General features: G+C 38.3%; 1 protein-coding gene across 22 annotated transcripts in view; it reads left to right on the forward strand.

Moving 5' to 3' along the window:
• LOC114270207 (uncharacterized) overlaps window positions 1-26,559 on the forward strand; it is a 46,437-nt gene extending 19,878 nt beyond the window's left edge. For 18 of the 22 annotated variants that reach the window (XM_082868417.1, XM_082868418.1, XM_082868415.1 and 15 more), the window contains 4 exons: window positions 18,242-18,376; window positions 18,598-19,604; window positions 19,703-19,795; window positions 19,971-20,431. In XM_082868417.1, the coding sequence (XP_082724543.1) occupies window positions 19,506-19,604; window positions 19,703-19,795; window positions 19,971-20,300 (522 nt within the window). In that variant the 5' untranslated portion in view covers window positions 18,242-18,376; window positions 18,598-19,505 and the 3' untranslated portion in view covers window positions 20,301-20,431. Of the gene's footprint in view, window positions 1-18,241; window positions 18,377-18,597; window positions 19,605-19,702; window positions 19,796-19,970; window positions 21,045-26,198 lie in introns of those variants that run through there. The other 4 variants (XR_014329248.1, XR_014329250.1, XR_014329249.1 and 1 more) reach the window with 3 other exon arrangements.
• The last annotated feature ends 385 nt before the right edge of the window (window positions 26,560-26,944 follow it).

Below are 26,944 nucleotides of genomic sequence, written 5' to 3' on the forward strand. Positions count from 1 at the left end.
TTTTTTTACCACATCTAGTGGGGGTACTATGCATGTCACATACATCACTATGCACAAGTTTAAGCAGAGATGTGGTTTTATCTACTTTAGGAAATGGAATGCGAGTAATTTTAGATTGTACACAAAATTTGCATTTTTCAAACATATCAATATTATACTTAGGAATTAAATCTAAATTAACCATATCATGCATTTTCCTAGTATTAACATGACCTAAACGAGCATGCCATAAAGAAAGAGAATCAACAATATAAGCAGAAATAGATGTATTATTGATAACGTTAAGTTTGAACATTCCTTGATACATGTAGCCCTTCCCAACAAAAATCCCACCCTTAGACAGGACAAATTTGTCTGACTCAAATACTAACTTGAAACCATGCTTATTAAACAGGCTTCCAGATTCAAGGTTTTTCCTGACATCAGGTACATGATAAACATCATTAAGACTTAGGACTTTTACATATGTAAACTTTAGATCCACCGTCCCTTTACCTTTGATAGCAGCAGTTGAAGAGTTGTCCATGTAGAGAACTGTTCCATCACTCACTTGTTCATTAGTAATGAAACGGCTCTAGTCGTTGCAGACGTGCCTTGTTGCTCCTTAGTCAATCCATCAGTCACCAGCATCTTCGAGCATGTTCACCTTGGATACAACAGCCACGAACTTGTTCTTGGCATTTGATGCTTCTGGCTTTTTCTTGTATGACCGGCATTCATTTCTGAAGTGCCTTGGCTTGCCACAGTGCCAGCAAGCGCCTTTCAGCTTCTTAGCATTTTTCTCGAGTTGGGGTTCATGCTTACGTTTCTTTGTGTTAAACCTCTTACCATCATCCACTATGTGGATCTTGGACGTCTGAGCCAATTGGTTATCTTTACTTTCAAGTAACCTTGACTCTTCCTCAACTCGGAGGTGTTGAGCCAATTCCTCTAAAGTAAGATCTTCCTTTTTGTGTTTTAGAGTTTTCTTAAAATCCTTCCAAGAAGATGGTAGTTTCTCTATTGTAGATGAATCTACAATAGATTCATCCATGTTCATATTCTTTTGTCGAAATTGACTCAAAATATGTTGTATCTCATGGAATTGTTCCATAATGGGCTTTGTATCAATCATTGTAAAACGCATAAAATTACTAACAAGAAATTTCTTACTGGTGGCATCCTCGGTGAGGTGCTTTGACTGTAATAAGTCCCAGAGTTGCTTTGCCGTTTCTAGATATTGATACACATTGAATAGAGAGTCTGACAGCGCATTTAGAATGTGTCCTCGACAAATGTAGTCGTCATTCTCCCATTTGGTTCTGGCACAGGTTTGCTCCACAGTCTCGTCTTCTTGCTTCGTCAGATAGGGGGTAGTTAGCACATAGACCACTTTGAGAGTGGTGAGCAAAAAGTGCATCTTCTTTTGCCAGCGTAAAAAATTTCCTCCATCAAAACGATCAAGCTTCATGAAATCTTGAGTCATTTTCTGAATAGACATCGCCATATCTAAATATTGTCTTTAGATTGTTGAAACAAAAGGTCCTGAATTCTTCAAATTGTGGTCTTCGGGTCTTCAAAATTTAGCAATGAACTTGTCTATATGGAACAAAAAATTAGTGCTTCAAGTAGCGTTACTAAGTCACTTTCCTAAAGATAATATTTGTACCCACCAAAAGGTGTGCAGGGGGTTACAACAAATTTGCCTCCAGGATACAATGAAGCCTGATCTAAAGATCTAGTCTATCGGCGTCTGCACTGACGACAATAGATCAGAACACTCTTGATATATTCAAGAAACCAAGACACTGATAATCAAATCTGCAGAACTTGATTATCAATAAGAAAAATAGAAATTTGCTGAAGAAACTCTTGATTGAAAATTCAAAATCAAGAGGGAGAGAGAGAGAGAGAGAATTGCAGGAATGCTTTTTAGGATTTTGGACGGAATGAAATGGCTGATTTCATAGCCTATTTATAGGCCTTAATGGATTTGATCGAATGGTCATGTCCCTTGATCGCATCCGATCAAATCTGACCGTTGGATCGATGATCTATGGTGCAGATCATTTTGACACCGAATAGATGCCTTGACTACTCACACTTGATCATGATCGGGTGCCATCTCATCCGTACCATCGCGCGTATCTCTAATCAACGGCTATGATCAACCCACTCCAAATCGGACACACAACCGCTTGATCGGTTAGTTGACTCATCACCAACGGACGACACGTCATTGCCACGTCGGATCCACGTCATTGCTCCAACCTATCCGATACAAATAGGAAAGCGCTCTCATGGCACTGATGCGTCCGTGCTAAGTGCAAAGTGCGCCATCAAACGGCACACAACCCATTGCCCACGCCACGCGCGCGCGTGTGCGTGTGCGTGTGCGTGTGCGAATGGTGCGAAGCGCCATCCTTGCGGTGTGGGTGCATGCACACTAGCTTTCATCCCATAATTCCATATTCAAAAGAATATTCCATGTAGCACTTTATTAAGTGCTCCATGTTTTGCTCTCTTTCCAATGTGAGACAAAGTCCCCAAGCTTATTTCATGCTTTCCAAAGAAAAACATGGAAGGTTTTAAAAACACCCAAAAATTAAACTATAAATTTTGAAAATTCCCTAACAATTTATGCTTTAGACAAAGCAAGAGAAGAATGACTTCGTAATTTCATAGAAGATATTTCAATATGGCCGAAACCTGTGCCAGCGATTTGTACTCATTACGATAGTCAAACCACAATGGCTAGGGCACAGAATCATATGTATAACGGTAAGTGTCATCACATTCGTCGTAGACATAACATCGTTAGACAACTACTCTCTAATGGAATAATTTTCATTGAGTTTATAAGGTCAAAAGAAAACATAGCGGATCCATTGACAAAGGCTTTGACCAAGCAAGTGTTGCGATCATCGAGGGGAATGGGATTAAAGCCTATCACTTAAAAGTTATCTTAATGAAAACCCAACCTAGTTGATTGGAGATCCTAAGATCTAGGTTCAAAGGGACAATCGAATTAAGAATGACTCATTAGAATCACTAAAGAGTAAAACTCCTACCCATTTCTATGATGAGATAGTGATTACTTGTAGCGATAAATAGGTTAAGCTTTGCTTTTAATGAGATACATAGCTTGAAATTCAAGTGGGGTATAGCAGGATACTTTTAATGGGAATCACCTATATGAGTGAACTGGGCCAGTTCTATGAGAATTGAAATGGCTAAATTCTCTACAGCACTCATGAATCCAGGAATTGCTTAGGGCCAAAATGGACACAACCGATAGAATCAAGTTGTGTATGGAAATAAAACTATGTGATAGGCTATTGTCTCGGTTTACACTAATGGCAGAACAGTTCAAGACATCATGTTCACTGATCAACTAGTAAATTTGATAATCTTTCACAAGGGAAGGTTCAAGGCCAAAAGTTACCTATCTTATGCAGGTTATTTTCAGATTTATACTTACATAGTCTGCATGTTGTTGCATTACTCGTTTCGTCAATTTCATTCATATGGGGATTGTTGGAAAATTTAGAAGTGGTGAATTGAAATAGACTCCATTTGAACGAAAGGGTGCAACCTTTTCATGGTGTCTCTTTATCCTAAAAGGGAGTGACCCAAGGGTCATCTTCTTTTTCATGCCTTTTCTATTCAAACTGAATAGGTGCCAACAAAGCCTATATAAAGGCAGCCCCCATTCCAATTTTCTTCATTACAAATTCCTCAAGTTAAAGCATTCTTCTTGTATTCTTCATTTATGTGAGTATGGATTTTGTGAGTGCAAAACATAATTTTGGTTCTCTGTACAATCAAAGAGTGTGCTCTCTTCGTTTGTGGTGATTGTTGTATCCTGGAGATATGATGTCCATTGTTCTCAAGCACCATTGGAGATGACGCAATTCTATCTTAAAGATATAGTATTCAAACACTGGACTCAATCACAAACTTGTTCATAAACCATCTGCAGAAGTATTGTAGGGTTTAATTATGTTGTTTCCTTTATTTATTTTATTTGCTTTAATTAATTATTGCCGAAATTATCTCCAACACTTTCTTGATTTTATTTTCATATCAAACATTCATGAACTCAAAGGGGTGTTATTTGTTATGTGAAGAGTGTGTGAGAATTTTGGTAGAGCCTAAGGGTGTGTTTTTGTGACCCAAACAATTTTTCTAAGTTTTTGACACAAAGAACCAGAAAAAGAAGCACACTTTCTACAATTTTAAAAAAATTCAAAAAAATTCCCTTAAGTCCATTTTTATACCAAAAGTTTCCTTTGGATGTTAATATTTATCTAACAATTGTTTGAACCAAAGTGAGTGAGTAGTTTGAGAGAAAAAGTCATTTCTCGTAATAGTTTACAATTCTGGATAGAACCTAATATTTTTGAAATATCTTAAAATCTAGAAGATCTATCCTATTTTTGTAAGTTGGGTATGAAACTAGACTCATTTCTCGACAAACGCTCCAGAGGCCATGTAACGCCCTCAAAATAATAACATTAAACCCATCAAATAGGACATGCATTTACATTTAAACTAACCGCATTCCTTTATTCATTCGAATTCCATTACAAAAGTATTACATGTTAACATCATAACAAAATGCCCTACGGGCTTACAGCTTTCCAAGTTAACACTTGGTTACAACAAAAGAGTACTAACTCGATTACACACTAAGCCCTAGGCTTGAAGTTACATGTAATACGTCAAAAGTTAAGCGACAAAAGTATGTCCGCCACTAGCCTCCCAGCTAAGTCCTTGGAGGTGGCATGCTTCCTGCACCTGAAAATGATATTCCCATATAGGGTGAGCCACAGCCCAGTAGAAATACACTAAACCAACCATGGACAATGACTAAAATATTAGCAATTGATAGATGGTCAACACTGATACAATCACATAAATCACAAATTTATGTCATACAACTTATGAGTCTAAGTTACCTTTCATTTTCCCTTTTTCAACAGATAAGCATGCTAGCTCTATCGTCATTTCCACAGATATGTACAAAAACTATATCTCACATTCAGATAAGCATAAAAGCTATATCCACATTCTCAACAGATATGTATAACAACAATATCCACAGATAAGCATATAAGCTGTATCCACATTCTACAACAGATATGTATATCAACAATATCCACAGATAAGCATATAAGCTGTATCCACATTCTACAACAGATATGTATATCAACAATATCCACAGATAAGCATACAAGCTGTATCCACACTTCACAAAGATAAGCATATGAGCTCTATCTTCACTTCTCTAGACAAGCATATGAGCTGTGTCTACGGAGTTCATCCCCTATCTCCTCCCAATACCTATCCGGTTTAGAGGTACATCCCCTATCTTCCCCTAAACCGCGGAGTACATCCCCTATCTCCTCCTCTACACATAACGTATATAAACACATTGGTTCTATATACAATCACACAATACATACAATTAATGTATTCTATCAACCGTCAAGTTCCATGACACATTCCATTGATTAGTTTTCGTTTACCTAATCATCATGCATTGTCTACAACAATCTCGACTATCCTCCACCGATAGCCCAAAGCAGTTATTTCTAAAAACAGAAAATAAATGCACAAATGGATATTCAATCAACATTTCATTTCCTCATTTCTCACCAATTAATTATCCCAATTAATTAAACAATGTAATTAGGCCATTTTCCATAATTATCATTTCAACCCTTAGGTCCCATTTTCATCAATGATTCAACAATCATTCCATTTTTCTATGCCAAACATGCATCTAGGTTTATTATGAATTAAACCCCAACTTTTGTAAAATTACACAAAAGCCCCAAACTTTTACAAAATTACCAAACCAAGCCCAACATCTCAAAATACCAAAATTTGAAGACAAAACCCATAGAGAGGAGTAGGTTATCCCTACCTCAAATTCGGAGTCCCAAAGGAGAAGACGACAAAACCCAACGTGCTCCAAAACCCGTGATTTTCAGATTAAAATGTAGCCCTCGACGATCAACAACTTTTTTGTAAAGGCCAAAGGTGAGCAAATCACTCCTACTAGATCAAAACCTAGAGAGAAGGTAGTATCTAGAGAGAGAGACTCAACAATGGTGTTTTTGGAAAAGTAAGAGAGAGAAGAGAAAGTGAAAAAGTGATTTGAAGAGTCACAAATTCGGGACTTTAACCCAGGTCTCCGCTCGAGCGTAAAACACCCCGCTCGAGCGGCCACTCACTGACTTCCGCTCGAGCGGCCAACCTCCCGCTCGAGCGCAGAATGCACTCGCCCAGCACTTTTGCAGAACCAGGCCTCCGCTCGAGCTCCCAACCCTACGCTCGAGCGTACAACACTGCACAACAATTACTGAATGGGTGTATTCCCCGCTCGAGCGCCAAAACCTACGCTCGAGCGGACAGGCCAAAAATCTAGGCAACTAGTTTTGGTTTCTAAACTCAACCAACCTGAAACAAACCTGCCCAACACATTCCATAACTCGATATACAAGGTACAAAGGATGCAAACACGATAATAAACAACAACCAACATCCACGGACACATGTCCGGATCACTGTACAACAAGGGTAAACCCGGGATCGCTATAACCTCCCCCCCTTAAAGAGTTTCGCCCCCGAAATTAAGCACAAGTTTTCAAAAACAAGTTTTTCTCCAATTTAGACAATGTTACACTTGAACATTCAACAATTCGACCCATTACCGGTCATCCCATCCCTTTAACAAGAGACATATCACAATGTGTAAACAACATATGTATTTTCAACATGCATCAACATTATGCACTATCTTTCCAATTTCAACAATATACTTAACACATATAATGTTACATTCAACTTCCATATGAGGCAAGTTCCAAAACATACTTCCAATAATCAAAACATTTTCAATGTTTCACAACTTAAGACATATATAAAAGCTCTTAAGTTCAACAAAAATGTAAAATTTAAATATAAGATTACATATCAACAAACAAGTCCGGATATTTCTCTCGGACTTCCAACTCACGTTCCCAAGTGGCTTCCTCCACTCCGTGATGTTTCCACAAGACTTTCACCAAAGGAATGGTCTTGCCACGCAGGACCTGATCCCGCCTATCCAAGACCCGAACCGGTCTCTCCTCATACGAGGCATCCTCATCTACCTCTAAATCAGTCCAATCCAACACATGTGATGGATCTGGCTCATACTTCCGAAGCATACTCACATGAAACACGTCATGTACCCCGGACAACTGCGGCGGTAAGGCTAACCGATAAGCAACCTCACCAATCCTCTCAAGGATCTCAAAAGGACCAATAAACCGAGGGGATAACTTCCCACTCTTCCCAAACCTCATCAGACCTCGCCTAGGTGATATCTTCAGAAAGACATGATCACCTACCTCAAACGCCAAAGGCCTCCTCCTACGGTCGGCATAACTCTTTTGTCGACTCTGGGCTGTAACAAGCCTCCTACGGATAAGCTCAACTTTCTCCGTCGTCTCCCTAACCAACTCCGGACCCAACAAAGGTGCATCACCCACCTCGGCCCAACACACTGGAGACCTACACGGTCGGCCATACAAGGCCTCAAACGGTGCCATACCGATGCTAGACTGAAAACTGTTGTTGTAGGCAAACTCTACCAATGGCAAGTGCCTCTCCCACGTCCCACTGAAGTCCAGGACACAACCCCGAAGCATATCCTCGAGGATCTGGATAGTACGCTCGGACTGCCCGTCAGTCTGAGGATGATAAGCCGTACTAAAAGTCAACTTAGTGCCCAAGGCACTCTGCAAACTCTGCCACAACCTAGTAGTAAAACGAGGATCTCTATCTGAGACGATCGTCACTGGGACCCCGTGCAATCTCACTACGTCCCGAATATACAAATCGGCAAGATGATCTACCGAATCTCTCACGCGCATAGGAATAAAGTGCGCCGACTTAGTCAACCGGTCTACAACCACCCAAATAGCATCACTACCCCGCTGAGTCCTCGGAAGACCTACAACGAAGTCCATAGTGACATGCTCCCACTTCCACTCGGCAATAGGCAAGGGTTGCAACAAACCCGCTGGCCTCTGATGCTCGGCCTTCACCTGCTGGCAAGTAAGGCATTTCGATACGAAAACACCCACATCTCTCTTCATACCCCGCCACCAAAACTGGCGACCCAAATCCTGATACATCTTAGTACCTCCCAGATGCACCGCAAGGCGCGAATGGTGAAACTCTCGGAGTACTTCCTCTCGGCAAGACGCCGGTACAAACAAACGGTCTCGGTATCTCACACTCAAGTCGGGATACACCGTCAAACCCTTCTCAACTTTCCCACTGGAGATCTTCTCTCGGAGGGATTCTACCTCAAGGTCACTTCTCTGTGCCTCTAACACTCTAATCACAAGTGTAGGCTGCGCAACAACAGAAAACAAGGCCGCAGCCTCAACAGATTCGCCCAGTAGCAAATCAAATTCGCCAAGTGCTCTCAACATCTCCCATTCCCGGATGGCTATACAAGCTACATCACCAATGGTCTTCCTACTAAGGGCATCGGCCACAACATTGGCCTTTCCCGGATGATAATGCAACTCAAAATCATAATCCTCGATGAACTCCATCCACCTCCTTTGCCTCAGATTCAAGTCTCTCTGTGTAAACAGATACTTCAAACTCTTATGATCTGAGAATACCTCGAACCTCTCACCATAAAGGTAGTGCCTCCAGATTTTCAAGGCAAAGATCACAGCTGCTAACTCTAGGTCGTGTGTGGGGTAATTCTTCTCGTGTATTTTCAACTGACGTGAGCCATAAGTTACCACTTTCCCCTCTTGCATCAACACACAACCCAAACCCTCTCGTGAGGCATCACAATAAACCGCATAACCCAACCCTCTCTCCGGAATAATCAACACCGGAGCGGTGGTCAATCTAACTTTCAGCTCTTGAAACGACTTTTCACAAGTCTCACTCCACACAAACTTGACTCCTTTCCGAGTCAGTCTAGTCAACGGTAACGCTAACCTGGAGAAATCTTTCACAAACCGACGGTAATACCCAGCTAATCCCAGAAAACTGCGGATCTCAAACACACTCTTAGGCTGTGCCCAATCTTGCACTGCCTCAACCTTGGATGTATCAACAGACACCCCTTTCCCGGATACCACGTGGCCTAAGAATTTGACTTCCCCCAGCCAGAACTCACACTTCCCAAACTTGGCATACAACCTATGGGCTCTAAGTAACTCAAGCACCACTCTCAAGTGTGCCTCGTGCTCCTCCTCAGAAGACGAATAGATAAGGATGTCGTCCACGAAGACAACCACAAATCGGTCTAAGAACTCCCGGAAAATCCGGTTCATCAAGTCCATAAAGACTGCCGGTGCATTGGTAAGCCCGAATGGCATCACCAGAAACTCGTAATGGCCATACCGCGTACGGAATGCCGTCTTAGGAATATCTTCCTCCCTGACCCTCAACTGATGGTAACCCGATCTCAAGTCTATCTTAGAGAAACAACGGGAACCCTTCAACTGGTCAAACAAATCATCTATACGGGGCATAGGATACTTATTCTTAACCGTAGCCCGATTCAACTTCCGGTAGTCTATACACAATCTCAAGGCACCATCTTTCTTTTTAACAAAGAGTGCCGGTGCTCCCCATGGTGAAACACTAGGGCGTACAAAGCCCTTATCGAGCAATTCCTGGAGCTGAACTTTCAACTCAACCAACTCTGCTGGAGCAAAACGGTAAGGTGCCATAGAAATCGGCGCCGTACCAGGCACTAAATCAATAGAGAACTCTATCTCTTGGTGAGGTGGCAAACTAACAAGATCTTCGGGAAAAACATCCGAATACTCACAAACCACCCTCGGCAACACAACTTGGGTCTCACCACTCTCACCACTCTCAAAGCTGGCAAGTAGACTACTAAGCTCACTTCGCCCTCGCGAGTCATACCCCGGTGGCAAAACACTACCAACCCGGTCTCCCAAGAAATGGAACCACTCCCCGCTCAAGGTACATAATGTAACCCTCTGGCGGTAGCAATCAATAACAGCCCGGTATGACGATAGCCAGTCCATACCCAAAATAACATCAAAACCCTTCATGGGCATGACAACAAACGGAAAAGGAAGCCTATAATCGGCGACCTCAATATCACATCCTCTAACACCCTGTTTCAGGATCAACTCACCGCCCAAAGGCGATACCACACAAATAGGAGATGCTAATTGTGCTAACTCCAATTCCAAAACCGATACAAATGCAGCAGATACAAAAGAATGAGATGCACCCGTGTCTATCAACACATTAGCAACCGCGTTGCAAAACAGAAAAGTACCTCTCACTACAGATGGAGCTGGTACTAAATCCTGCGCGGTAACAGCATACACGCGCCCCGTAGGCCCCTGGTCTACCTGCTCACCCCTCGGAGCAAAAGACTGCTGCACAGACTGGGATGACGAAACTCCCGGATTGGCCCTCGAGGCCTGCACAGACTGAGCTGGCTGAAAACCCTGCGTCTGCCTAGAACCAGACGCTCCCGAAGTGGCACTCAACTGTGGGCAAAACCTCTTCAGGTGCCCAGGCTGTCCACACTGATAACAAGTCAAGAGCTGCCCCCTGCCCAAACTCTGACTCTGCGGTCTAGCTGAAGAAGACGCAGCTTTCTGACCCCCACCCTTCTGCGGGCAAACTGAAACCTTGTGACCCAGCTGGCCACACCTGTAACAAGTGAATTCCCCCTGACTGCCTCTCCCCGAGCCTACACTCGGCACTGGAAAGGTCGATCTAGAGACTGCACCCTGAGACTGCTGAGGGTTATAACCCCTCTGCCTCCTACCATCACTCTGACTATCCTGGCTCCTCTTGGAGCCTCTCTGACCCTCATCCTCCTCCTGCATCATAAGCTCCATATGAGCTGCAGCATCTACCAGGTGTCTATACTCTCGGATGTAAGACTCACCAACTCTCAACTTGAGGCCCCGCCTCAACTTCCGCTCAAACTCGTAGCAACGGCGTTCCTCAGACGCCACCAGTTCCGGTGCAAACCTGGACAGACTGGTAAAAGTAGCCTCAAACTCGGTCACTGACAAGCCCTGCTGATTAAGCCGGCTAAACTGATCTCTCAGCTTCTCCCTAGCTACTGCAGACAAAAACCTCTCCTGAAAAGCATTTATAAACGCCTCCCAAGTACCACCAACACGAGCCTTCTCGTACTTCCACCATTGACCCGCATCTCCCTTCAGCTGGAAGGATGCCAAGGTCACTTTCAGTGCTCCGTCCTCAATGCCAAGCATCTCGAACGTCTTACTCATCTGTTCTAACCACTCATCAGCCTTCAGTGGCTCCTTCGGATCCCCGACAAACTCATCCGGATTAGACCGGAAGAACTCCCTCTTCAAGAAAGAAGGCCCAGTCTCAGCTACCTGATTCCCAGCTCTAAGAATACCCAAAGCTCCTGCTATCTCTCTGGCCAAGGCACCCATGGCCTGCTGACCCACTGGCTCGGCCACATTGGCCTGCCCAACTCCCTCCTGCACTGCCGGAATCTCACCCGGTAACGGTACTTCCTGCCTCGCAGGTCTACCACGCCTAGCTCCTCTTCCTCGTCCTGACATTCTAATAAAGGCAACACAGAACGTTAGCACATTCATAAGTGTGCCGAAACTAAACACTTACGTCCTAATGCATGGACAACTGTAATTCACTCCATGTAAGCACATAAACACATAAGCACTTAAGAATTTCATTTCCGGATAATGATAGTCCCGAGGCGTTACTAGAGTTCCGGTTAGAAACAGCATTGATCAAGTGCGTTTCCAACAAGACTCCCAGAAACTCAAGGATCCAATCAACATCCTAGAAATTAAATCCCATACCCACATAGTCACATAAGCATGTTATCAATTAAGCACATAGCATATGATACTACATCTAAGTCTCTATCAAGCGAGACAAACCCATTGTGATACTAATCACTTCCCACGTACCCAAAGTATTCGAACCCGGTACGCTCTGATACCAAGTTGTAACGCCCTCAAAATAATAAAATTAAACCCATCAAATAGGACATGCATTTACATTTAAACTAACCGTATTCCTTTATTCATTCGAATTCCATTACAAAAGTATTACATGTTAACATCATAACAAAATGCCCTACGGGCTTACAGCTTTCCAAGTTAACACTTGGTTACAACAAAAGAGTACTAACTCGATTACACACTAAGCCCTAGGCTTGAAGTTACATGTAATACGTCAAAAGTTAAGCGACAAAAGTATGTCCGCCACTAGCCTCCCAGCTAAGTCCTTGGAGGTGGCATGCTTCCTGCACCTGAAAATGATATTCCCATATAGGGTGAGCCACAGCCCAGTAGAAATACACTAAACCAACCATGGACAATGACTAAAATATTAGCAATTGATAGATGGTCAACACTGATACAATCACATAAATCACAAATTTATGTCATACAACTTATGAGTCTAAGTTACCTTTCATTTTCCCTTTTTCAACAGATAAGCATGCTAGCTCTATCGTCATTTCCACAGATATGTACAAAAACTATATCTCACATTCAGATAAGCATAAAAGCTATATCCACATTCTCAACAGATATGTATAACAACAATATCCACAGATAAGCATATAAGCTGTATCCACATTCTACAACAGATATGTATATCAACAATATCCACAGATAAGCATATAAGCTGTATCCACATTCTACAACAGATATGTATATCAACAATATCCACAGATAAGCATACAAGCTGTATCCACACTTCACAAAGATAAGCATATGAGCTCTATCTTCACTTCTCTAGACAAGCATATGAGCTGTGTCTACGGAGTTCATCCCCTATCTCCTCCCAATACCTATCCGGTTTAGAGGTACATCCCCTATCTTCCCCTAAACCGCGGAGTACATCCCCTATCTCCTCCTCTACACATAACGTATATAAACACATTGGTTCTATATACAATCACACAATACATACAATTAATGTATTCTATCAACCGTCAAGTTCCATGACACATTCCATTGATTAGTTTCCGTTTACCTAATCATCATGCATTGTCTACAACAATCTCGACTATCCTCCACCGATAGCCCAAAGCAGTTATTTCTAAAAACAGAAAATAAATGCACAAATGGATATTCAATCAACATTTCATTTCCTCATTTCTCACCAATTAATTATCCCAATTAATTAAACAATGTAATTAGGCCATTTTCCATAATTATCATTTCAACCCTTAGGTCCCATTTTCATCAATGATTCAACAATCATTCCATTTTTCTATGCCAAACATGCATCTAGGTTTATTATGAATTAAACCCCAACTTTTGTAAAATTACACAAAAGCCCCAAACTTTTACAAAATTACCAAACCAAGCCCAACATCTCAAAATACCAAAATTTAAAGACAAAACCCATAGAGAGGAGTAGGTTATCCCTACCTCAAATTCGGAGTCCCAAAGGAGAAGACGACAAAACCCAACGTGCTCCAAAACCCGTGATTTTCAGATTAAAATGTAGCCCTCGACGATCAACAACTTTTTTGTAAAGGCCAAAGGTGAGCAAATCACTCCTACTAGATCAAAACCTAGAGAGAAGGTAGTATCTAGAGAGAGAGACTCAACAATGGTGTTTTTGGAAAAGTAAGAGAGAGAAGAAAAAGTGAAAAAGTGATTTGAAGAGTCACAAATTCGGGACTTTAACCCAGGTCTCCGCTCGAGCGTAAAACACCCCGCTCGAGTGGCCACTCACAGACTTCCGCTCGAGCGGCCAACCTCCCGCTCGAGCGCAGAATGCACTCGCCCAGCACTTTTGCAGAACCAGGCCTCCGCTCGAGCTCCCAACCCTACGCTCGAGCGTACAACACTGCACAACAATTACTGAATGGGTGTATTCCCCGCTCGAGCGCCAAAACCTACGCTCGAGCGGACAGGCCAAAAATCTGGGCAACTAGTTTTGGTTTCTAAACTCAACCAACCTGAAACAAACCTGCCCAACACATCCCATAACTCGATATACAAGGTACAAAGGATGCAAACACGATAATAAACAACAACCAACATCCACGGACACATGTCCGGATCACTGTACAACAAGGGTAAACCCGGGATCGCTATAGGCCAGGTTCTTAGGACCACAGAAAGTAATTTTTTTCATATTTATTTATAAAACGGTTCGAATCTGAAAAATCTGGAAATTTGTATTAATGTGCTCTTTATTGGGTTTCAACTCTTTTATGTTATATCTCTTGAATGCTTAAGTTTTGATATGTCATCTAGGATGATTTTGTGAACTTATTTTACCATGCTTAAGTTACTTCATGTCTAGCTGGGATTGTGATTATTATGATCATGCATTGTTCTAATTGAAAAGCATAATGAACCAAAAGAAAGGGGAAATCTAATGGGGTGATAACAGGTTACGTTCACTTGTAATGTTTTTATGAGATGGATGAACTTATGATTTCGAAAATGTAATATGGTGGGATGTGTTCCCTTATTGAGTTAAATTTCGCAAGTGGTTGTTACGTATCGGTTGTATTAAGGTTCTATGCGGTGTCGTTTTTTTTTTTTTTTGGTTGAGAGATAAGGTTGGGTCCAGTAAGCGACATTTCAGGTGTTGACCCGTTGTTTTGCTGTCCCTTTTCAGGTCTTCGCTTGGCACTAATTAGTAGATAACCAACGTAGGCATCCGTGGTAAGGTCTACAAAAGAATAAAGGGAGAATACCAAATAATCTGAATCCAATCCTTGTGGTTAGGAAGAAAAATCTCTTTGGAGGATTTTAGAAGTGTGCTAACTTCTAACCTAGTAATTCTCATCTTTATGGAATTATTCATATTATGCTCATGTGTACTTGTGTATTCGGCGCGGGAAAAAGGGATGGGATGTGGTGTGTGTGTATTTACTAGGCATTTCAAACTTATGGCGTTTTATGCCAGGTGAAGACAAGTTTTTCAATTAAGAAGTTCTGACAAAGGGTTATGAAGACGTGTGGCTACAGCAGATGACAAACCTAAGGAACTACTACGATGAATTTATATTAAAAGGAATATGTTTTGTATTAGTTATACTGAAACAATAGAAATGATTATGAGTGATTTAATATCCGAAGTATGAAGAAAAAAGAAAAAATAAAAAAGGAAGATTTTGTGTATTTTTGGTTTATAGTATTAAATTTTGAAACAATATTAATTTGTTTGTGTTACGTTAACAAAATATTTAAGAGTTATTTATTACTAATTGATTTATTTATTATTAATCTAGTTTTTTAAAGCTCCTTAATAAACATTTTCTATTAGCTTAAGCTTAAGTACAAGCAAAATATACGTGTTAGTTTGAGCATATTAACTTATTTTTGGACAAGACTACCCCTAATGTTATTTTATTATTTCACCACATCTTATTGCCACTGTAACCTCCGATTGCCACTGGTCGCTGATGATAGTGACAGCACTGGTGACAACTTTTCAGCACAGTGAAATTCTCCAACTCAGTGAAAATTCATAGTGTTAAGTTAGTGAAATTTCACTGTAAAATTTTTAATTAAAGAGTAAAATTAAAAAAATTAAGTGTTGAAACAACTTCAATACTATCATGACTGTAACGATAGTATCTAAAAGAAAATTTGATTGATTTGAGAAAAATCTCATTTAGATTAATGAAATTTAGTATCTCTCAACACAAAGAAATTTTACTGTGTTTAAAGGATTTAGGATAAATAGAAATAAGATAGAGTACATGGAATGTAATTTTAGTAACAGTAACAATGGAAGTAGAGAAGAAATGAAGATTGAGAGTGGACATTTTCATTATTTATAATCAATTATTATAACAAATTGGGAGATTAGAGCGGATGTGGTCTATAGAATTAAGGAATTTTTGGTAAAAAGCCCCTTCCATTGGGCCTTTTTTGTGTGATGCCCATGAAATAAAATAATAGTTCCAAAAGTCCCTCAAATGAAAAATTATGATGAAAAGACTGAAATACCCTTCCATATAAATGGGCAAATATCAAATGATGAAACCGTTTTTGTCTACCCTCAATCTATTTCATCGCTTGAAAACCTTGCTCTGAAAATCGTCATTCGGAAACCCCAGCATCCGAAAGCCTCCTTCCACCACTGCCTTGGCATCCAAAATCCTCATTCCACCACCATCGTGAGCATTCGACACCCTTCTTCCAGCACCGCAGTAGCATCCAAAACCCTCATTCTAGCACCATCGTGAGTGACGGTGCTACCGATATTGAGGAGCATTCATCAATGCCTCCTGATTTCTTGCTGTATGTATTTTGTAGCCTTTGCTCATTACATAAATGTGTAATACGTGTATCTGATTTCGGTTTTCTAGGAATTTTCTTGAATTTAGGCCAGTGTTCTTGATCTTGCAGCAAATTTTTAGTCTGATATTGTTAATATATGTTTTTTTTTTATTTTTTATTTTTTTATTTTTTTCTAGTGCATATTGTTCAGAGTAAAATTTTACTTTCAATGAGAGTAAAGTTTTACTTCTAAACAAAGTAACATTTTACTTTAAAACTTTACTGTTTCATTACAATGTTTGTGCATTTTCATGCTTTCGTCAATGCCTCTTGATTTTTTGCTATATGTGTTCTCTAGCCTTTGCTCATTATATAAATGTGTATATCAATTTGTATATAAATATACGTGTATATATATGTATCTATTTATGTATGTGAATGTGATTGTAGTTTCATCATTTCTCTGATTTCAGTTTGAATGTGAATTGTACATGTTAATTTCAGAATTGTGTTGCGTATAGTCACAATTGAGACACAGTTTTCTTGGGATTTTCCTGAATTTAGGTCAATGTTCTTGATCTTTGCAGCAAATTTTCAGTCTGATGTTGTCAATATATGTTTTTGTGGTCTTTATATGTAATTTCTATACATCGCTAGAACTATCTCTGTTTGTTCACAATCATTTCTTGAATATGGCGATGCAGCTTTGTCAATATTATTGGTTCTAGAATTTTTGTAGGTGTTTTTTTTGTTTATTTCCTAGGGTGTATTGTTCGGAGTAAAATTTTACTTCCAATCAGAGTAAAATTTTACTCTTACTTCCAATCAGAGTAAAATTTTACTTTCACAATAAAACTTTACTGTTTCATTGCAATGTTTGTGCATTTTTATGCTTTACCTTCACGCACTGATTTTTTATTTTTATTTTTTCTTGCATTATTCTTCATTTTCTTTAGTGCTTATTGTTTTGTTTCTTTGTTGTTTAAAGTAAAATGTTACACTATTGATACAGGGAAACTTTTTAGTGTTCTAAAATGGTTGTTAGGGTTTAGGGTTTAGGGTTTAGAAGAAACTCCACCTACGGTTGTACAAAAGAAGAAACTCCTTGAAAAACGTAGCAAAAGTAGTAAAAAATCCATGAGTAATGTGTATAATGCATTTGATGATGATTTTGTACTTCCATTAACGAGACTGAGAAAGGGCTCCCTTAGTGAGGGTGAAGGCTCTCATGAAAGCAATCCAATGCCTTCAGGAACAAAACCTTTAAAGTCGAATTTTGTACGTGGAGTACGGGAGAGGGAGAACTATGTGAAACAATATAGATCAAATGTTGTTTCATTGATAAACCTAATGCGAACACCTTTTGGGATGTTATTCAAATCTTTTTGGAAGAAAGAAGATGTGGTGTTGGCGATAATGTCATGGCTATGATCAAGTCTTATGATTTTCATGCAAAGGGATTCAAGCTTGGGGAGAAAACGTGTGACATATGGGACAGTGATGTTACTTTGATTTTGGGATAAAATCGGGAATGAAAAAAGTAGATGTCTCATATGGGAAGAAACAAGAAACACCTTTTGTGCAGAGAAGGTTTCATAATATGTCAAGAATATCTGTAAAGATTTTGAGAGAGGCATTAAGAAATCTATGGAAGGCACAACAATAGTTGATGTTGAGGATGTTGCACGAATAATGTGTTTATTTGTTGTGGCAACTTTGTTATTCCCAACAACCGGTCTAACAGTTGGATGGGCTTTTGTCGCCCTTGTAGAAGATTTGGGAATAATGAATTCATATGCATGGTCGACTGCAGTTGCATCCACATTGACTACTTCAATCCAGGCTTCATTAGGAAGTCTTGAAAATGTAACTGGATGTGTACTTGTTTTGGTAAGTAAATTGAACTACTTGAAATATTACGCAATCTATCTTTAGAGAATTACTAATTTCAGTTTTTTATTTTACAGTACTGGTTATGCGAGCACACTACCCTCATTCAACCTAAAGGCAAAAATTTGTGTCCAAGGCTCCTTCGATAGGAAGTATCAAAGTTGAGGAAAAAGCTGATAATGAGGTCATTGCAAAAACTAAAGCTTGAAGAGGTATCATCTTTTCAATCTTAGTCTTACTGGTTCATTTTGCTTAAAATTATAGTTACATAATAAAATGTTACTCTTGAACAGAGTAAAATTTTACTTAAAATCACAGTAAAAGTTTACTTACAATTAGAGTAACTTTTACTTTCAAACAAAGTAAAATTTTACTATTGATTAAAGTTTGCTTCATTGTTAATTTCTTTTCTTTTTCTAATTTTCAAATGCAGGTGAATCACAATTAATTGAACCCCATTTCCAAAGAAGAAATGAATCTCATTTGTAATCATGAGGAAGAAGATGCAATGGACATAGAGGAAAATTTGGAGACTGAAGAAGATGAAGATTATGTAGCTGAAGCTATAGGAGATGATCAACTTTGTAGGACTTCATTGATCTTGGGACATTAGAACGACTTCAAAAAGAAAACAAGAGGCTGAAAGGTAAGAATATGGCATCGGTTGAAGAACTAAAGAAAATAAGGCAAACAATGCAAAAAATACAGGAGGATCAAGAGGCGAAAACAAAAGAAATGATGGAAAAGATGAGCAACACAGAGAAAGAAATGGAGAAACTACGAAAGGAGTTTGAAGTACTCAAATTTAAAAATAAAGAGTTTGTTGGACAGATTGATAAAAATGTAGTTCATGCGGTTACCCAAGCTTTTGCTTCTAAAGAAATGCCATATGCTAAAGGAGTACAACAAGAGCAAAACTTTGGGATTCAGGCTACATTGAAAGAAACACCTCTAGTCATAGAGCCATTGCAAACATCTATGGTTAAGAAAATCAAAATGAAGGCAAGGAAGAAAAAAGAGATGTTTGATTTTGAATGTGAGACAAGAGAGGTAGAGAAAAAAAAAGAAAAGAAAAAAGACCACAAAACAAGCAATTGAAGTTATATCAAAAGGAGTGATTTGTGTTAACAACTTACCTCTAATCCAACTAAAACCAGTTGAAAGGTTTTGTATCTGGATAAGGCTGCAATATGCAAATTGCTTGTTAAGAATGATAAGCGTCTACTGAGCAAAATTTACAATTTGGAAATCACAGAGTAAGACCATTTTAATTTTCTCAAACAACAAATTTTTACTGTTATTAAAGTACAATTTGTTAATCAACATTTTTTTTTTATCCTTATGACTAATGCAATCATATGGTCCAACACAAGAAATGGCGTATATGTTACATTACATGATGTGGATGCAATTGTAAGAGATGGTGATACTGCAAATAATGTAAGTGGCCATATAATTTTCAATGACTAGTGTTCACTTCAATAACTAAAAATAGTTCATTTTATTAACATATATTTAATTTATTTTTGTTTTTGTAGGTCATTGACAGTCTTGTAGAAATTATTCAGATTGAGCAACAAGCAAAGAAGCCAGAAAAGAATAAGCCATTCTTTTTCTCAAGCCTTTGTTGGGTAAGCCATCAATTTGTGTTTAGTTTGAATTGATAAACTTTTACTATAGTTTAATGTAACATTGTATTGTACTTTAGAGTTAATTTTTACCATTTGGTTTGCTAAAGATTGACAACTCATGCAGTGTGTCACCAACACAACTTGACACATGACACTCTTATAGGATTAAATGCAGTTAGTAGTGAAACGGGGTTATGGAGATTTGAGAAATCATTTAATTGAAGAAGTGCTTGAGCAAGATTTGAGTGGATATAGATTCCTTCACTTTTGCATGAACTCCAATGGGAACAAGAAGGAAGAGAAACCCTATAACTGGACGTTGCTTGTATTGGACACTGAATATGATGAGTGGGGGCATTACAATTCTTTAAGGCCAATAGACAACAAAGAAGATCCTTACCTTAAGGATGCAAAACAGATTGTAAGTGCTTTGCATCATATTAACATTAAATTTTTGTTGTGTTTTATTCTTGTATTTAATCGCGACCAAACAATTATGCAATGATGTTAGATAACATATGTGGATAACAAGTTGAGCAACAAAAGAAAGAGAGGTACAAGAAAGTTTGCAAACTTAGTTTCGGTGAAAGATAGTCTACAACAATGCCCAACATCATAAGTATTTCACGTTACTACTACATGCTTGAATTGGTAGTTTTCAAATTTGAGTAAATCTAACAAGATCTTGATTTTTATTAACTGTGTTGATTGTGGAATTATTATATGTTATATCATGCGTCAAATCATAAGAGATGAGCCTATTGCAAAGTCTATGGAAGAGGACGAACTTAACAATTCTGAGCATCAATAGTGCATCAATTTTTGAATAATTATCTAAAAGCATGGGGTGAGGATCAATTCAACCTCAAAAGAAAAATACCCAAGAAATAAGACCTTGATGACGACGATATGGACAACTTTTTGGAAATTACTTTTTTGTATCTGTGAATGATGTATGTAATTTTACTTTTTGTAAATGAAAGAATTCTGAAAAAGTAATTGCAAGTGAAAGAATACTAAAAGAGTTATAGATAGTACATGGTATGTCTATTGTTCTAGTAAATTTTACTGTGGTTTGGTGATTATAGCAGGATATTGTTTTGACTAGGAATGAACGTTGTTATAGATAGAATACAATGATACAGATTATACTTGTGTGCCTTGATAATATATGTAGTTGTGTTGTTAGATTATTTTTGCACAAAGATTGCATGATGAATATCATGGGAGTTTGTGTATTGTGGTAAATTTTGGTGCTGGTTGGAAATGTTTTTCAATGGGACACACATACTGTCTAATAGTAAAATTTTACTCTGAAACCACAGGCCCAGCACAGCCGTAGACAACCATTCAACAACATAGTAAAATTTTACTTTCATTTCAGAGTAAATTCCTCTAAAAGATAGTAAAATTTTACTTTGAAAGGTAGTAAAGTTTTACTTTCATATGAATGAAGGTAATGTTTTAAAATGAAAAAAGTAAAATTTTACTCTGCAATAAAGTAAAAGTTTGCTCTGAAATATAGCAAAATTTTACTTTGAAAGCATAGGCTAAGTACAGCCATAGACAACCATTCAACAACATAGTAAAATTTTACTTTCACTTCAAAGTACATTTCTCTAAAAGATAGTAAAATTTTACTCTAAAATGTAGTAAAATTTTAATTTCATGTTTACTTCCTTTTAGACTAGAATTTTACTTCAATCCTTCACACCTACTGAACAAACTCCATTATAAGTTCCTTTACATGAAACTTATTCAACCACATTAAAAAAATATATTAAAATGTAAAATTCAACCACAAAGAAAATCAGAAACTTGGATAGACAACCATTTAGGGTTGGTTTGGGAAGTGGGTTGGCTTTTTGGCTTTTTTGGCTATTTTAGCCTGGGCTAAAAAGCTTGATTTGGGAAGGACTTTTTGGTTTTTTAGCTTTTTTGACTTTTTTATGAGAGAAGAGTGTAATGATTATGTGTTGGATGTGATGTTTTGTTTGTTGTGGCTAAAATAGCCTATTTTGTTTTTTGTGGCTATTTTAGCTCCAAACGAAGTTCCCAAACAATGCCTTAAGAACATAGTAAAAATGTCTTTTATTGCAATGTCTCCTTATAAGTCCAGTCTAAAAGACTAGACTATGATTGCTATGGACTATTTATTGCAGAAGAACTGCATTATTTTTATACTTTTATTACAAAGCAATAATGTCTTTCATGGCAATGTCTCCTTACAAGTCTTCCTATTATGACCATACTTCTTGCATCTACCGCACTGTACTCGTTTTATCTTCTCACCCTTAGATGCAATCCTATTCTTCCTTGGCCTGCTGGATGGCTTCTTACAAATTGGAGGAAGGACAACAAGATCATCCATAGCTACAAGAGGTTTCTCAACAGTGGGTATTGGACAAACGGACTCAGCATAGCAAGCTTTGAACTTGCTAGTGTAATAAAATGGTTCCACATGTGCTTACAAATCACCTCCGCTATTTTGGATAGCGGCCGCCGTGTGAGCACAAAGAAAGCCATTCAATTGCCATTGGTAACATGAGCAAGTTCTATCCAACAGGTCAACAGTGACTGATGGCCAGGATTGAATCTCAAAAACATGATCACTTGAACGACTAACCAACAAAGTTCTTCCACTTTTAAGAGCCTTTACTAATGTTGAATCCATCTCAGGAACAAGAAAAGTATTCCATTTTTTAGCTTGTTTTCTCATTCTTGACATCAAATCCATGATCTTCAACCTAATTGAATCGGTCATCTTCGTAGTGGGCAAATGTTGAGCTTGACGGATCCATGAATTGAAAGACTCTGCCACATTCAAGTGCATTTCACTGTATCTTTGTCCTTTAAAATATGCATTAGTCCATTTGTCATAGGGAAAATTGGATAGAAACTTATAAACGATCCCTTTTCCCTCATCTTGTAATTCTTTCAAACACTGATTAAAACATCCCACTGTCAGAGCATAAGCATATAAAGAAAACAAAAAAACTATTATACTCCTGAAAGTGTTTCTGAAACTTGGATCGGAGAATCTATCCTTCAAATTGGCCTTCAAGTATTGGAGACAAAAATAGTGGTAAGCAGTAGGTAAAACCTCCAAAATTCCAATGTTATATGAAGGTAATTGCTCTTTCATCCAACAATATATTCCACAAATGCATAAGAAACTATTCCCAACTGTCTGTAGTCTCTGTATCGACAATTGCCATTGTAAGAGGAAAAAAATAAAAAAATATATTATTTTACAATTAGTAAGTATATTAAACAAAAAGGACAAATACAGTAAATTTTTACTTTGAATAAAAGTAACATGTTGCTCTGAAAATAAGTAACTTGTTACTTTTCAATAAACTATGACAGTAATATCTACCTTGATCCGTATCCTTCGTTGTAGCTGTTAACAAGGTGCCCTTATATTTCACCTTTAGAAAAGTACCATCGATAAACAATAGAGGACGATAATGCCTAAACCCTTGAATGAAAGCATTAAATGCAACAAAAAACTTCTTGAACCGTCACTTTGATGGGTATAGTCAAGCTGTAAATAGCTACCAGGATTTGTACTCATCACAATATCCATATACCATCATAAGACATAGAGAAATCCCCAAAAGTAGTAGTCCTAGCTTTCTTTACTCCCAACAAAGCATGATTGTACGTAATGGTAATCTCGTATTGATCTGTAAGTTGATGCACAACATCAATTGGACGAGTTTGGGGATTCGCATGAATTTCATTAAGAATCAAACTTGCAACCAAATTTGAATTCATCCTTGAGTTTTTAGAAGTACGAACTGCAGCTCCACAACTATGTGTAGATACCCCATTTTTGACCGCCTTTAAGACTTGGACGCTTTATTCTAAACACCCGATGATGAAAGTTACACTATGCAATCCTTTGAATTCTCAGCGAAGAAATTTGGATTCAAGCTCTAATCCCAAACCTTACACCTCATTTTGGCCAAACTATTTTAGACCTTAAAACCCTCATTTCAAAATATTTTTCCAAATACTTCCACTATGTTTCGAGGCTCACATTTCGTTTAAAATATTGCACTTTTCGGTAAATTGAGTAAGGACAAAGTGGAAATAAATGAAAGGGAGGTGAACTCTTTGAAAAATCTTTTAAAACATCTTAGTTATAGGTTTGGAGCTGAAGAAAATAGAAGGGGAGGGAAGAAAACTAGTTGGGGAGAAGGTTGGGCATCAATCTGTTAGGATAAGAATGAGCGACTTTCACTAAATTAGGCATATCTCTCTAACTACTTAGAATTTATAGGTGAGGCTACCACCATTGGAAAGTAAACTTCTGGAGCTTCAATTTAGACTCAAGAATCACCTAAAACCAAGTCCGGATGAAGGAGATATGCCCATTTGAAGTCGGGCCTGAAAAACAGATTTTTAGGCTCAATCGGGTCCATTTAGAACTGGCCATGCCTCATTGAGGCCCAGTCGAGCCTCAATGAAAACTTTTCCAGACTTGCTTTTTGGGCTCGACTGTCCATTTTTGGGCTCGACCGTGGGTTTTGGGGGCCAGCCAGGTTCAATGGTGCCAAACAGACAACTGGCGAGAATTGAACAAATATCTTTGTTTGAAGATATTTTAAACCAAATTGGCTCAAATTCTATAAATAGGACCTCCCACTTCAGATTTTAAGGTTAGAAAAACTTTCCAAAAGGCTTAGACATTGATGAGAGCTCTTGAACCTTCAAGCTTCTTTTGTTCTTCAAATCAACTTTCACCCTCCATACACCATTAAAGCTTGGATTTGAAGCTTTCTTGTAGAGAATTCAAGGCATATTTTTAGAACCTAGAGGTTAGAGAATTGTTCTAGGAGATATTTGTAGAAGCTTAGACATAACTTCCTTACAAAAGCTTTCTTGACCTTCAAACCTTCTTTAGCTATACATGCACAATACATACAACATTAAAGCTTGTTCTTGAAGTTTTTTGCTAGACTTTCAAACTATATTTCATAAACTTGAGGGTGTTTGGAATCAAGTTTGATCAACAACCAAAGCTTGCTCTCTTCAAGAGGAATAAGCTTGTCACTTTTTCCCTTGCTTTCATTTCAATCTTTTTCAATCTTCTTCTTGTGTTTCCCTACTGTTTTGGACCTATTTTAAGTGTTGGAACTTGGGGTTGAAGAGTTACCAAAGGTAGAGAGGCTTAACACCCTTTCTTGCACCTTATCCCATAGCTCATACCCTTTATTTTTGCACTTTGTTCTTTGGTTTTCATACTGATTTTCAGAGCTTAAAAATGCTGGAAAACTTGGTTTAAAAGTCTCAAAAGTGGACGGGTTAGCCACATTTCCTTGATTTTGCTTACTAGCTTTATATCTTTGGCTTTTGTTTATCTTTTTGTGCTCTTTAAACACACTTTTGGCCACTGTTTTTGGGCTGTTTTGGGACTGTTCTTGGATTGTTTTGGGGGTTGAAATATGTGATTTAAAATTGCAAAAAGTGGAAGGGTTAGCCACCTCTCCTTAGGCTTTGTTCCATAGCTTTTCCGCTACTTTTTTTACTTACCTTCTCTTGATTTTAGCCACTATTTTTAGCATATTAAGGACTGTTTTAGGGCTATCCTAGGTTGTTTAATTGGTTCAAGCTTTGATTAGTCCATTTGTTGTATCATAAGTCCATATACATACTTGTTGCATGTTGTTCTAGCTTTTCTTTAATTAATTTCCATGTTAAGATGCCTCATTTTAACAAGCAAGCTACCATCAATTTCTTTCATTTGAGAGTTGTTTCAACCGGTTGATGGTTGTTCAAAACATGAGCTAGAGATCTATGCTTAATGGCTTAATCTCTACAGAGGTTCATTGCCAACGGCATAGTCTCTCTTTCATGTTGAGAATCACTTCCCGTTTGACATGCTTCTCATTTAGTGGATGTAATCTTTAGAGGACTTAATGGACTAAAGAATGGAAAGGTCTAAAAAATTGCTAAAACGAACCAACCCACATAAAGAAAGTGAGTTATATTACTTGGGCTCGGCTGGACATTATGCTGAGTCTATTGTGTCAAGGGTTGTCTTATATCAATTCATGATGTTTTGATGAGCCTTGAAGCGTTCCTACCTCTCTCTTTGAGCTTACTCCATGACAGAAGGGAGGGGTGGTTATTGATTCATTGTATTCATTAATTTTTGTCCAAAATCATGCCCTAACTCATCAAGCAATCAATTTGCTCATTGATGGTTTTGGAAATGACGTTATTCTTCTCTTAAGGCTTACCATGAGAGAGAAGAGTAGAAGGGACAAACAGAGTTCAGAATAACTCTGTCTGCACTGTTTTTACTTCAGAACACTAAAATGGAGTTTTGCATAAAATTAAGGCACAGTTGGCCTTATTGTGGCATGGCCGGCCATCAATGTTTGGTTAGCAGTATGTTTTGCAGAAAATAAAGGACAATGGCTAAAGGTGAAACAGAGCAGGCCTAGGTAGACAGAGCTGTTCTCGGACACTGTGCATGCAACCCTTGTGCATCCTTGCTTGTATCATTGTTGTAAATTAATTCTCCGAGTATTGTTGTAATTATTATTATTGTTTATTTGTAATTGTTATAGCTAAATAACTTAGATAGCTAGTTTATTTTTCATTATTGTCCTTGTTGTAATAGAGTAGCTAGTTAGTTAATTTTTTAATTTATTCATTTGGTTTTGTAATAATTAGTTTAATTCAGACTTTTGGACTTTGATTCACACCCTCTTGCACGAGGGCCAACATATAATAAGTTGTATGTCTTCGAATCCCACGTCTTTCTCTTTTTTACTTACTTGCTTACAATGGTTAGTATAGAACATTTTTTAAATTAGCATTCTTATGCTTTGCATACATTGCCTTGCATGCATACAAGGTTCGGCTCGTCATGCTAACCCGATATCTATGTTCAAATTCATTGCTTGAATACGTGCTTTATCGCATGTCTTGAATTGTAATCATATACCATGCTCATAGCCGAGCCTATTAATTGTATACTTGTATGTGTCACACTAGTCATATTGCATTAGTTAGGAGCATGCATGTTTTCTAATCATTTTGCTTTGTTTTGGCTCGGAGTACTAGGTGAGCAATTTTGAGTTTTAGCATAATGTATTGCATGTTAGTGTTATAGTATCAAGCATATTACCA

The sequence above is a fragment of the Camellia sinensis genome, chromosome 5, assembly GCF_055761805.1.
Source record: "Camellia sinensis isolate YWXY chromosome 5, ASM5576180v1, whole genome shotgun sequence".
Taxonomy (NCBI): Eukaryota; Viridiplantae; Streptophyta; class Magnoliopsida; order Ericales; family Theaceae; genus Camellia; species Camellia sinensis.